Source organism: Ascaphus truei, chromosome 3 (genome assembly GCF_040206685.1).
Source record: "Ascaphus truei isolate aAscTru1 chromosome 3, aAscTru1.hap1, whole genome shotgun sequence".
Lineage (NCBI taxonomy): Eukaryota > Metazoa > Chordata > Amphibia > Anura > Ascaphidae > Ascaphus > Ascaphus truei.
Window position 1 is genome coordinate 373,776,922 of NC_134485.1, and position 15,423 is coordinate 373,792,344.

The window sequence follows — 15,423 nt, forward strand, 5'->3', positions numbered from 1 at the left end:
CCTGCGCCCTCTGTCACTACACCGCACTAAAACACATCCCTACAAATCATCCTCACACATTCTCTTTCTATCCATACTTCTCCTTGCTTCTGGGGATATCTCTCCCAATCCTGGCCCCTGCCTTATTTCTACATGCTCTCGTCCTTGCCTGCCAAAAGCAACTTCTACTCCTTCTGGTGTCAACCCCTCCAACTTCATACCCATCCCCTGCCAACCTCCCTCCTCTCTACCATTCTCCTGTGCCCTTTGGAATGCTCGCTCCCTTTCTAACAAGTTCCTCTCTGTGCATGACTTCTTTCTCTTTCACTTTCTGCTCTTATTTTCTATAACTGAGATCTGGCTCACTCCGTTTGACTCTGCTCTAGAAGCTGCCCTCTTTTATGGTGGCCTTTGTTTCTCCCACACTCTCCTCCCTGATGGCAGGGGTGGAGGCGTGGGGCCCCTCCTCTCCTCTCTCTGCCATTACCAAACCCTTCCTATTCCTCCCTCTCTTGCTTTTTCCTCCTTGAGGCTCACACTCTCCAGATCTTCACTCCTCTCCCTGTCCACGTGGCGGTCATCTATCGCCCACCTACCTCTCCTCATCCCCCTGCTGCCTTTCTCTCTCACTTTGAATCCTGGCTGTCTTTCTCTCCTCAGACTCCCCTGATCTTCTCCTTGAGTAATTCAACTGCCACATCGATGACCCCTCTCTCCGTTGGGCATCCCGCTTTCTCTCTCTGAACTCTTCTTTTGACCTTCATCAATGGACTGCAGCCAGCACCCACAAGGATGGCCACTACCTAGACCTGGTTTTCACTAGAACTTTTCATTCTCTGATTTCTACATTTCCCCCTTTCCTCTCTCTGACCATCACCTCATCTCATTTTCTCTCCCTTCTCCATCTCCATCTAACCCTCGTTTCTGCAGAAACCTGCGCTCTATTAACCTACCAGCCTTTAATTCCACTTTACGCTCCTCCCTCTCCTCTCTCAGTTCTGCTCTATAACTCTGCCTTATCCGCCTCTTCTCTTGATCTACATGCCCCGCTTTCTCTCTGCCGTCCTCGCCCTTCTAACCCCAGACCCTGGCTAAATTCCCACACACGCATGCTACGTTCCTCCACTCGTTCCACTGAATGCCTGTGGAAGAAATATCACACTCTCGCAGACTTCCTTCACTACAAATTTGTGCTATCCTGTTTCAACTCTGTCCTCTCTCAGGCTAAACAAACCTACTTTTCTTCACTAATCAACATGCACAAGTCTAACCCACGCCAACTCTTCTCTGTCTTTGAATCTTTACTCAAACCACCCATAGCTGCCTCTTCTACCTCCATCTCACCTCAGGACTTTGCTAACTATTTAAAGGAAAAGGTGGAATCCATACATCAGAATATCCCCTCTGTTTCCTCCTCCCATCCTGCCCCACGTCCTAACTCTCCTCCTGCCTTCCTTGACTCTTTTTCCGCTGTCACAGAGGAGGATGTGTCACTGCTAATCTCCTCTTCTCCCTTTACCACTTGCCCTCTTGACCCCATTCCCTCCCATCTCCTAAAACCTCTTGTTCCTACTATAATCCCTACGCTCACACACATTTTAACTCCTTCCTCTACTCTGGTACCTTTCCCTTCTCCTTCAAACATGCAACAGTTATACCATTACTCAAAAACAGCAAGCTTGACCCTACCTGTCTTTCTAACTATCAACCTGTCTCCCTCCTGCCTTTTGCCTCTAAACTCCTTGAATGTTTTGTATTTTCTCGCTTGCTCCACTTTCTCAACACCTATTCTCTCCTAGACCTCTATAATCTGGTTTCCGCACTGCTCACTTGACTGAAACAGCCCTCACAAAAATAACTAATGACCTCCATGCTACCAAAGACAGAGGTCATTACACTCTGTTCATATTACTCGACCTCTCTGCAGCATTTGACACCGTGGACCACCCTCTTCTCCTTCACATTCTCCATACTCTTGGTATTCATAACAAAGCTCTATCCTGGATTTGCTCTTACCTCTCCCATCGTACTTTTAGTGTTTCTTCTGCAACACCTCCTCGTCCTCTATCGATCTCTCTGTGGGGGTACCCGGTGCTCTGTCCTGGGACCTCTCCTCTTTTCTCTGTACACACTCTCTCTAGGTGACCTAATCACATCTCTTGGGTTAAAATATCACCTCTATGCTGACGACACACACAGTTACATTTCAACCCCTGATGTTACACCTGCTGTACAGACCAAAGTTTCTGAATGTCTCGCTGCGATCTTTTCTTGGATGGCCCTCCTCCGCCTTAAAATTAACATGGCAAAAAAAGAGCTCCTCATACTTCCTCCCAAACCTGGCCCTACTACCTCCTTCCACATTACTGTTGGAAGTACTATCATTCACCTAGTAGCCCAAGCACACTGCCTAGGGGTCACACTCAACTCCTTTCTCACATTCTTCTCTCGCATTCAAAACGTATCTAAAACCTGTCGCTTTCTCCTCTGCAATATCACAAAGATACGCCCTTTCCTCTGTTGCTCGATTGCTAAAACTCTGACCCAGGCCCTCACTCTCTCCTACCTCGATTACTATAACCTCCTGCTGTCCGGCCTTCCTGCCTCTCACCTGTCTCCCCTACAATCTAGGATACAAGATAAGGAGGTAGGAGAGCAGAACCATGGATATCCAAAAAAGACTTAATTAGAAGAAAAGTGCGTTTTCCATAAAATTATTATTATTATTATTTATTTATTATTTATTTATTTATTGGTCATGATAGAAAAAATAGCAAGGCATTGCCCTACCAACGCGTTTCACGCTAAACAGCGCTTTCTCAAGGTGTACATATCTTATCACCAATATATTTATAGGTAAATAATAGGTTAACTTACCAATCCTAAAACAACACTGGGATCCAGCCCACACTGTGCAGATTGTCATCAGGTGTAAGGTGATTACGTGAGCGCGCATCCGCACCACGAACACAAGCCCCCCCTACATCCAATCCGGAGCGACAGCTTACCTCCTGGCATCCATGCTGTACAAACAATGGAGGATGCTAGTAGAGCGGAGATGCGAACCGTGCGCACGTGCCTGACGTGATGAGCGTCATTGTGTCGCGCGCACGCAGCCACGCTCTCAAACACTAAACCCCTCCCAGGTGCCGTGTGTAAATAAGGCAATGCGTGAGAGCAACGGGAGCATGCGCTTGCACAGTAACATCCCATATTGCTCACGCAATACTAACGGTAAACACAACCTGAGGATGGGGAATAATGAGATAGATAAGGCGCACCAGAAGGAAAACCATCATGTGCATATGTAAGGTGGACCCTTACAGAAACTTTATTTTAATAATAAAAACTTTATTGAGAATATATGATAAGGAATTAAATAAAAAAACAGAATAACCACACTCAGATATGGAGATAATCCAAGGAAGAGGTAGTCTGTATTAAAAAATATATAATTGTACATATGTACATTAACACCTTAAACTAATTTGCTAGGAATCACTGACTTTTGTCATATTCATTATGAAGTTATATTAATAAACCACTTACATAGTAGATGAGGTTGAAAAAAGACGTACGTCCATCAAGTTCAACCTATGCTAAATTTAGACAACAGATACTTTATCCTATATCTATACTTATTGATCCAGAGGAAGGTAAACAAAAACCCCAGTGTCATATCATCCAATGATATCTCATAAGGGGAAAAATAAATTCCTCCCTGACTCCAAGAATTGGCAATCGGATTAATCCCTGGATCAACATCCTTCCCATGTATACTTATTTGGTATATCCTTGTATACCTTTCCCATCTAAAAAGATGTCCAACCTTTTTTTGAACAAATCTATTGTATCTGCCATCACAGTCTCCATGGGTAATGAATTCCACATTTTAACTTTCCTTACTGTAAAGAACCCTTTCCTTTGTTGCTGGTGAAATCTCCTTTCTTTTGAAAGCTCCTTGTACTGTCCCCGAATATATTTGTATATAGTTATCATATCCCCACTTAGACGCCTCTTTTCTAATGTAAATAAATCTAATTTAGCTAGCCTCTCCTCATAAGTTAGATTGTCCATCCCCTTTATTAATTTGGTGGCTCTTCTCTGGGCTCTCTCTAGTTTCATAATGTCTTTTCTTAGGATTGGTGCCCCAAATTGTACTCCATATTCAAGGTGTGGTCTTACTAATGCTTTGTAAAGGGGTATAATTATGTTTACTTCCCTTCCATCCATTCCCCTTCTGATGCAAGATAAGATCTTGTTTGCCTTTGCAGCTACTGCATGACTTTGGGCACTATTGCTAAGCCTGCTGTCTACAAGCACTCCTAAATCCTTCTCCATCAAGGATTCCCCCAATATATCTCCATTTAATTTGTAAGTCGCCTTTTTATTCTTGCATCCCAAATGCATAACCTTACATTGATCTGTGTTAAACCTCATCTGCCATTTACCTGCCCACGTTTCCAGTCTTTCAAGGTCCTTCTGAAGAGAAATTAAATCCTGCTCTGATTCTATTACCTTACCCAATTTAGTATCATCAGCAAAGATGGAGACTTTGCTCTCGATCCCAACCTCAATGTCATTAATAAGCAAGTTAAAAAGCAGGGGTCCCAGTACCGATCCCTGAGGTACTCCATTCACGACTTTAGCCCAACCTGAAAAAGTTCTATTTATGACAACCCTCTGTTGTCTGTCCTTTAACCAGTTTTCAATCCAGGTGCATATATTATTACCGAGTCCAATTTTCTTTATTTTGTACACCAACCTCTTGTGTGAAACTGTATCAAAAGCCTTTGCAAAATCTAAGTAGACCACATCAACAGCATTACCCTGGTCTAAATTCCTACTTACCTCCTCAAAGAAACAAATAAAGTTAGTTTGGCATGATCTATCCTTCATAAATCCATGCTGACTATTACTAATAATTTTGTTTTCCATTAGGTATTCCTGAATATTATCCCGTATTAAACCTTCAAGTAGTTTCCCCACTATTGAAGTCAGGCTTACAGGTCTGTAATTTCCCGGTTGTGACCTAGCTCCCTTTTTAAATATAGGCACCACATCTGCTTTACTCCAATCTTGTGGTGCTGAGCCTGTGGAAATGGAGTCATTGAATATTAAATATAATGGTTTGGCTATTACTGAGCTTAACTCCTTTAGAACTCTTGGATGTATGCCATCGGGGCCAGGTGCCTTATTTACTTTAATTTTTTCAAGTTGCTTATGAACTTCTTCTTCAGTTAACCAATTGTTCATTAATATGGAGGTTGTGGCTTCCTCCTGCGGCACTACTATTGAACTTGATTCTTCCCTGGTAAACACAGAGGCAAATAATTTGTTTAATACCTCAGCTTTTTCCTTATCTCCAATAATCTGCCTACCCATCTCACACTGAAAGGGTCCTATTTTCTTTTCTCATTTTTTTGTTATTAAGGTACTTAAAGAACTTTTTAGGGTTGACCTTACTTTCTATTGCAATTCTTTTTTCATTATCCATTTTTGCTAATTTGATTGCCCTTTTGCAATTTTTGTTGCATTCCTTATAATTCTGATACGATGTCTCCGTCCCTTCTGACTTAAAGAATCTAAACGCCTTCCTCTTCTTGTCCATTTTCTCCCCTACCTGTTTATTTATCCACATTGGTTTTGACTTATTTCTTTTATACTTATTACCCAAGGGTATACACTGATAAGTGTGCTTATCTAACAATGTTTTAAAGACTGCCCATTTATCTTCTACATTTTTCACTGCAAAAACATCATCCCAGTGTATTACTTGTAGATTAGACCTAAGTTTATTAAAATCTGCCTTTCTAAAGTTTAAGGTCTTTGTTGAACCCAAGTAATCTGTTTTTTGATAGTTTATTTCAAATGAGACCATGTTGTGATCACTGTTACCCAAATGTTCCAGGACTTGAATATTTGTTATTACTGCTACATTGTTTGATACTGCCCCTCTCCTGGTTGGTTCCTCAATAATTTGGGTCATATAATTGTCTTTAAGCACCCCAAAAAAACTGTTTCATTTTGTTGTAACTCTAATCTCATTGCCCCAGTCTATGTCTGGATAATTAAAATCCCCCATTATGCAAACATGACACAGTTTTGATGCCTTCTCCATTTGCAAAAGTATTTTAGCTTCCTCAATCTTACAGATATTTGGTGGTTTATAGCATATTCCCATAAACATTTTCTTTATACTTTTACCTCCACTGCTAATTTCTATCCACAAAGTCTCTACATTTTCATCATTCCCTTCATAGACATCATCCCTTATAATAGGTTTTAGATCCGGTTTAACATATAAACATACTCCACCTCCCCCTCTATTTGTTCGATCCTTCCGAAAAAGAAAATAACCCTCTAAATTAACTGTCCAGTCATGAGTTTCATCCCACCATGTTTCAGTAATGCCTATGATATCATACTGCTCCCTTGCAGTTATTAATTCAAGCTACCCCATTTTATCTGTCAGGCTTGCATGCATTTAAGTTTTTTTTCAGCCTCTACTATTATCTTATCTGCTCCTTCCTTTCTGCGCCCACTTGGTTTAGTCTTTAGATGTTTTCTAGTATTATCTGTATTTACTATGGGTGTCTCACTGATTGTCAAAATCGCACTTGGCCCCATTCTACCTCCATACCACCTTATATCCTCCTCTATTCCATTTAGTTCATTATCTGTTTCATTCCCCTCCCCCATCCATGCTAGTTCAAAATCTCCTCCAACATTTTTAGCATTCTCCCCCCTAGCACAGAAGATCCCTCTTCATGAAGGTGCAATCCATCCCTAGAATATAGATGGCACCTCTCAGAAAAGGAGCCACAGTGCTCTAAAAACTCAAACTCCTCCTTCCTGCACCACTTTCTTAGCCATGCATTAAACTCCCTGATCTCTGACTGTCTCCCTGCGGTAACGCATGGCACTGGTAGTATTTCAGAAAATACTACTTTGGAGGTCCTTGCCTTAAGCTTTTGGCCTAGATCCCTGTAATCATTCTTTAGGACCCTCCATCTTTCTCTAACTTTGTCATTGGTGCCAACGTGTACCAAGACCGCCGGGTCAATCCCAGCCCCCCCCAACAATCTGTCTACCCAATCCGCAATGTGCCGAACCCGAGCACCCGGGAGACAACAAACTGTTCGGTTCATGCAGTCCCAGCAACAGATTGCCCTATCTACCTTCCTAATAATGGAGTCCCCTACTACCACAATCTTTCTTTGTATCTGAGCATCCTGAGTCCCCACTGTGCTGGAGGAACTATTCCCCTGGCTGCTAGAGGAATCAGTCTCCCCCAGCCTTGCCATTTCTGCCCCGACATTACCAATATCTTCACTCAACATGGCAAATCTATTGGGATGTGTCAGCTCAGAAACAACCTGCCTCTCCCAGTATTTGGCATATTATAAAGTTCACACACACATGGTCATATTATTACATACGGTGGCGGCCAGCTTTATTCAAAAGCGGCTGCCACCGCTGGAATTTTTAACCCGCGGACGGCGCGCGGCTTTTTTCGGCTCTTTTCTATATATATATATATTATGGATCATATAAAATTCTGAAACACATCATCAACTATATTGTGGTTTTTAGTGATTAAAGTGATATGTTTTTTGTGAATGAATAAGGTATATAATGTAATAATTACTGTAGAAAGTATGAGTGTAAAATAATGTATATCCATACATACCTCAATGATATTCATATGTAATCTATATTAATGTACAATTAAAATAAATGAAGAATGGAAATCCTTCATTTATTTTAATGAACGTCTCTTACCTAATTAGTTAAGGTAACGTTATTTGCCTTTACTTAGCGCACTTCTGAGGATGCACCCCATAGATTTTAAAGTGGGGTATGTACAGTATACTGTAAAATTCTCTGACTATATGCACATCTTTTTCCATTTTCTTTGCACCACAAAATCAACCAGAATTGTGGTGACGAAAATCTGCTTGACTAACTGGTGCCAGATGTTTAAACCTTCACTCGCAAATTTCTTACATTTCACAAAACCATTAAAAAAAAATGTTGCAGTGAGTGAAAGCAAATTTTTGTTGTCTTGATGCCGCCAATGTCTGGTTATCCACTCCTTAAAACTAGTGTTACAGAGGTGCTACAGGGTAATTAGAATGGGTCTGGGGTTTTTTTTCAAGCTGTTGAATATAAGCTTTTGAAATTTTCTTTGAATGGGAGGTCTTAAAAGCTCATATACGATAGCATGCACGAATAACGTTTTTATTGGTATAATAAACTACATCACAATCGGCAACTGTAAAATATATATGATTCTCCTTGGTCGATACATTCAGCAGAACTTTTTTTTTATTGAGCTTTTTACGTGGATTTAATAAAAATGTCTCAATAGGATGTATGCACATTTTCAGGACGGGTATCTCTTTGTTATTGTGAAAAATTAACCCATTCGATACAGAAAGGCATGCAACACATGACAGGTTCTTGTGATCGTGGAAGGACCCATACAAATCCCACATGGGGCATAGCTGGTGACGCCTATCTTGGATGCGATGGCTCCTTTATGAACTAAGATTAGCAGCTGATAACATAAATATTATATTTAAATAGCAGGTGAGCCCATAGCCAGCTGTAAATTACCCCTGTACATTACCTCCCTTGAATTAGGTACCAAAAATGACACTGTAAGCTCATTTATGCACAATACATGTCAGAAAAAGGGTGTCAAGGACCAGTTTCACTTATACAGCATTAATATGTCATCACTTATGAGTATCCTAACTATGTCACGATGAATCACACTGTTTTTCAGATGCTGTGTTTACCAGTGGACAAGCTCCAGACTATTTATTTGTTGGAAACATTGTTTACACTGTAAGTTTCCCCCTGTACGGATGAGCGAGTTACAGCATTGACGCTCACATGCTTTCGCTTTGAGAAGTCTGTGTGATTTTATTTCTCTGTTTACATTTGCAGTATGTTGTGGTAACCGTCTGCTTGAAAGCTGGCTTGGAAACCACAGCATGGACAAAAGTAAGTGACTAGTGTTACTATTATTTTAGTTATATAGTGTGCAGTGTGTGCAGACAGATCACGTACATTGTACAAGAGCATACAGATACAACTCAAGACATCAGTATATGTTTTATATGTTTGTAAGTGTAGTCGTGTCAAATATCAGCTTGTATTGCTAAATAATTATTTGAAATGGTGGGCTTGAATGTGAAATATTGCTACATTTCTTTTTGCACAGAAAGTAATGGCAGTAGAAACATGACTTAACGGTGCTAAACACAGCTCCAAATGGAATTGCTCTGAGCACCAGAGCTTAACCTTATGACAAACATTTTTGAACATGTTGGTTCAGCTGCAAATGACTCAGTATTTTACAAATCATTTCTGTCATGAAAAATTATAAATTACATGTAGTGGAGCTCACATCATTATCAAATGTATTAAAGGCCATTAGAATATGTTTGTAACCAGTACTATCTGCTAAGTGGCTTGTACGACAAATTGTGCAGTTGTAAAAGTGTTCAACTTGCAAGCCCGCGACTTCAACTATCCAAATATAAGAGGGAGTCCTTAACAATGTGCACGAGAATGTTATGCAATTAAATGTAGTGTGTGGATGGATAGATAGATAGATAGATAGATAGATAGATAGATAGATAGATAGATAGATAGATAGATAGATAGATAGCAAATAAAATGATCACTTGTGACACATTGTGTGCTCATTTGCATGTCATTTCCCAGAATCCCTTGCTGCAGTGGAAAAACTATGCTGGGTGATAATGGTGAAAGGCAGGGTTGCAGACCTGCCTAAGACATGTGAATGTGCTCACAAGTGATCTTTTTATTTGCTATATGCAATACGGTGGAGTTTTCTTGTTGCCTTTTTCACCCATCGTGTGTGTGTGTGTGTGTGTGTGTGTGTGTGTGTGTGTGTGTGTGTGTGTGTGTGTGTGTGTGTGTGTGTGTGTGTGTGTGTGTGTGTGTGTGTGTGTGTGTGTGTGTGTGTGTGTGTGTGTGTGTGTGTGTGTGTGTAAAATTGTCATGACTAATAAATGTTATCTCAATTCTCAATGAATTACCAAGTACGGTACACATGTTTTCACTTACTTTATACTGTATGTGAATAAGTGATTAGCTGGGTATCCTTAACACATGGCCAGGATGGGCTGTCCTTAGGAAAATATTCAGAAACACTATTGTAACTCTATTTGGTATAGTTATTTCTATTCCTTGAAAATAACATTTGTAACACATACATACACTTTATTACCCCCATTTTATGCTGATCTGGAACTTCCTGATTTTGATCAGCGGTGCATATTGTATTTGTATTGGTATAATATCAACCATTACACCAGGGGATCTAGCTCACAAAGCCAAAATAAAGCCTGCAACTAATAGGTTCTTACAAGCATCAGTCCAGAATTTGCCATCCTTACATTCATGCCTGCAATCCTTGAACCCACCAACTTCCCTCTTCTCTGGCAATTGACCTCTTTTTTTCCCAGTTTTGCGCTTAAGCTTTTCTATTATCAAAGACCTAATCCTCTTAGGGCCAGAAACACAGAAGTCCATTAAGTCAGGGCTCATAATGCCACAATAGCAAAGTCAGCAACGGGTGTTATTTTCCCAGATCAGATACCCACATAGCTAATTATATAATAATAATATGTTCTTTATAGCGCTGCTAGTTGTACGCAGCACTTTACAGAGACATTTTGCAGGCACAGGTCCCTGCCCCATGGAGCTTACAATCTATGTTTTTGGTGCCTGAGGCACAGGGAGATAAAGTGACTTGCCAGAGTTCACAAGGAGCCGACACCGGGAATTGAACCAGGCTCCCCTGTCAGACACAAACTCAGTGCCAGTCAGTGTCTTACTCACTGAGCCACTGCTTCTCCCATTATGAAAAAACAAGGCCCATTGTTTATCTCATTAGCATATGATTAAAACCATGTTAAATTAGCACAATTCTGTGTTCACTTCGTATAACATGGCATTAATCATGTCTTACTTAAAAGTGACATTACTCCCACCCAGACCCTGAGAGTGCGAGAGAAAGACAGAGAGCAAAACCTATATTTCAGGGTCTGAATGAGACTAATTTAAGGTATTACTTAACTAACGTCATGTTAAATCCCTGCGTTAACTTTAGTGGAGATACATGAAGATATATGTTGACATAACAGGATGTTAACTTAGGTCAGCGTCTTGTTAAGTCACTTAAAGGGACCTCTATGGATCTGGGCCTCAAATGGTCATATATAGCTCTTTAGGTACAGCCAGGTACGCTCCTTGTTCAGCACAAGCATGTCTCCCTAATTTATTTGGAGGTACATCTAAGGGGATATATATACAACTGGCGACTGCTAATAAAATTAGAAATCTCATCTTAAAAGCACATAAACCCATTTTTTTTTTTTAAACTTACTTGAATTAGAAGGGCCTGGGACAGAATTGTGCTAATTTTTTCCTCTGGATCACTCTAATATAGGAGATAAGTTCAAACACTTCCAGGAAGGAAAAAGCTGATGATGCCCATGTCAGTCAGTTAGACTGTGAGTCAACATAATTGCCAATTCTCTTGTCTATGTACTTAATATGCCAGTACTTTGCAGGGGAATATCTTTTAGAAGTTTTCAAACAAATGGGCACAGATAGAAAGGAAGGGGAAGAAAAGAGAAGGTTCGGTCTTCTCCATGACGTCACAAGGTACACGGACTGCACTCCCTGCTGATCTCACCAGTCACCGGCCTACGCTCCTTTCTTTCCGGTGCGTTTCGCAGCTAAAGATTGTCGCTTCTTCATGGATTCACCAATCATTTGCTGGGCTCCTTATATACCATATTGCATTAACCTCTTCCTTTCCCTATTAACTGTGTACCTGTATATACTCAATTATTTTATATATAATATATATGTATGTGTACCTGCACACAATTAACCTCTCAATTAATCATCTATATATTAATTTAAAAAAATTGTATGTATTGAAATAACCATAACTTATTTAAGATGTATTGGAATTTAATATTGTGTATTTTTTTACATATAAAAAATCCCTTTAAAATATTACAGGTGTGGACAAAAATATGAAATATTTAGGTGCCAGCATGAATTTTTACGTGCCAGAATTTGAAGAAGAAAACAAAAGCGGGTGGGTGGTTGGCTGTAACGGTATCCCCCTATTCAGTGCCTGTGTGTATCTTTTACACACACACTGTGACACACACACACACACAGATGTGTGTCCTGTTTATCATTTTATATTAAATACAGACTGCACCACAATTAATAATCTCATAATCCCTTTAAATTAATATTTTTATACCAGGTAAAATCTGTGTATGTTTAATATACCAAGAAAGAAGCTAACATTATGGTTTGTATAGTATTGGCATATGTAAATATTCCATTCCATTATTTATTATATCTACATGTAGAGAGAAATGTATATATTTCTTGTGCGTATATCCCCCTTTCTGGGATTACTATTGATTTAGCGTAAACAAGGAGAAAAGAATCCCTATCTTTAGCACTCTACCTCTACTAATTAAATGATATTCAAATAATTGTATTATCATCAACAAAAGAGAAAACAGCTATATATAATATTAAAACCTAAAATAACGCTTGAACAGCCGGATAAGGACCTCAATGTGTCCTAATAGCATGTAATGCTGCACTATAATAATATGTCAGTTTATACTGTGGTCACTGTTGGGTTCACTTTATGTAATAGCCATTTATATATAACTGTATAGAGTGATCTCTATTGCAATACCGGGTAGTTATAAAACATATATATAGTAGTATATAAAATATATATACTGATGTGTGGTATGGCAAAAGGAGGCCTCAGTGATATTTACAAATGTGATAACTGTGAATAACTAAATATATACAAGTGAAGTGTTGGAGAACCACAGTAGTCTCCTCAATATCTTATGCCCCAAATATATGGGGTGTATTACAAGTGAGTGCTCCTGTATAAAGAGGCTCCCTAAAAACATGCAAATATACAATACCGATATTGATAATCTGTTCAGTGAATGTATGTCTCATATCACCCCTGACAGTCTTGAAATCGGGGTGAATTGTAGGATACACTTTGTGAGTGAGACAAGAGCCGATGTGATCAGAGGCTACATGAAACACTCTAACAGCTGATTAATGATGGTGGCTGCCTTCAGGGACCCACATCATAGATTAGCTAGCTAAATAGACAAACCTCAAGTAGCTCTCACTAGTCATTTTATCGGTTTTGACCGAGACCTAGCGAAATAATATTAGCTACCTTATGTCAGAGGCGTGTATGCAGTTGAATAGTCCTATATATAACAGTCTTCCTCCAAACCACCAGGAATACAATACTTATGTGAGATATCTAACAAGCAAATCTATATTCCACATTGCCCCCATTAGTATTGGGGTCGGGTTAAAGTATAACGTTGACCCCCGATTGCTCTGTATATATTCCAGACCTTACTTACAAAGGAAGGGTGGATTGTAAACTGCTCCGTTAGTGGAAACAAAAAGCCAATATAATAAGAGGCGAAATGAAACACTACCAACTGACTGATGCAAGTGGCTGCCTTCGGGGGCCCACATCATAGTTTAGCTTGCTAAATCGGTAAGTGTCTAATAACTTTAGCTGGTAATTCTGCCTGTTGTGACCGAAGCTAGCATTTCGGTCGCGTTAATGAAGTCACTGTGAAATCTCTACCTGACGTGCATTTCGTTCCCGTGGGATCTTCTTTGGGGGTGGGCAAGTAACAAGCCTTGTACCTCCCTTTACGTTGAATGGAAATGTACCTACATGCTAACACTAGGTCAACCAGGATATTTACATACTGTACTGTATACTGTAATCGGCTGGATGGCGGCTGTTAACCCATAATGGTCCTAGACGAATGACGTGAGAAAGATACCTGACGACTTCGTTCCTGTGCGGTCCTATTCCAGTTCTCTGCAAGTGGTAACAGCTACATTGTAGCATTCTGTGCCTGTATTTTACTATTTTGATGTACGCAGAACCTTGAAACCTTTTAATTTATAAACATTGTTTTTTTACACATTTCACGATGAGCGTTGTGCGCTGTGTTTTGGTTTGTTGTGTGTGAGCCAGCTTACATTTTTCATGGTGCTCGGCCACTTCATCAGGGGTGGCCATGAAGTACATATAGGGTCCCCCTAATTGGGACTATTATTGTAATTAGTTTGTACTCAGTTGTATCAACAGGTGAAATAATGTAACAATAGATTGCACACAGAGCAACCACAAAAAAGAGAGGTTTTATTTAGTAACTACAACCAATATAATTACAAAAATGTATCAAAATGATACTGCCAGACAGTATCCGTAAATATAAAGTATTTTGAAAGCATAATCCAGGTACATTATTTAATAAAATAAATTGTTTAAATGCTAAAATTATTTAATATTCAACAAAATACATGAAATAATTAAAGAAATGTGTGTATATGTTTAAACACACATATACACGTATGCAACCCTGCAAAGTATACATAGATGATGGTAATCAAACAACTCTTGTAAAAAAACAGACAAAATAAATAAATCAGATTATTGAGGAAAAATTGGAGGAAATTGTTGAACCTATTGTGCATGAGTCCAGCACTCGAAAAGGTAATGAGAGACTGAGCATCACTGCATAAATAAATCACCTCGAAGTACACTCCTTTTGAGCTACTGTAGGTAAAGAGGGTACACAGTACTAAAACTCCCAGAAGCCCCTGCAGAGAAGGGAGATCATATGACAAGCATCCGCATGAAACACAGGTGACCAGGATTTTTTACCCATGTTATCAGATATATAAGGAAGGGAAGAAACATCTCATTGAAATATCTTCATGTATCATATGTGCGAGTGATACTCATGCAAATTCCAAATATATATATAATTGTTGTTGTTATAGAGAGGGGATTATATAACCAATGTATTCACATACAATTGGAGAGGAGGTGACAGGCTAAATTTCACTTCTCAGTGAGAAACAGTATAGTTATATAAATTAAAAATACTAGTCCCTAATGGTCTCAACGTTGAATTAGATTTAGGATGTTTTTTAAAGTCATAATTCTGTATATGTTTTTTATGGTTGGAATCAATCTTTTTTGTCATTTTACTGTATTTATAATAGAAAGATTTGTACATTTGTGAATGTTATAGATATTTTTTATAAAAATACATGAAAAGCATTTACTTTTACACATTCCATTTTAATACAAACCACATATTTTATATTATTATTTAGATGATTAATAAAAGTTGGTTTAATTTTTATTTTATGTTTATTAATATATCAAATAGATTTTTATATCGTTTCTTTCAAACACATTGTATATATCTGGTGCCTATAAAGACTACTGTAATGAATGTATTTGATTTACACCTATGCATATTTATATATAATATATAT

General features: G+C 39.1%; 1 protein-coding gene across 1 annotated transcript in view; it reads left to right on the plus strand.

The window, feature by feature from the left end:
• The window catches only part of ATP8A2 (ATPase phospholipid transporting 8A2), a 691,321-nt gene that overhangs the window by 491,328 nt on the left and 184,570 nt on the right, over positions 1 to 15,423 (plus strand). The window contains exons 34-35 of the mRNA XM_075592224.1: positions 8,774 to 8,835; positions 8,938 to 8,994. Of these exons, the coding sequence (XP_075448339.1) occupies positions 8,774 to 8,835; positions 8,938 to 8,994 (119 nt within the window). The remainder of the gene's footprint in view (positions 1 to 8,773; positions 8,836 to 8,937; positions 8,995 to 15,423) is intronic.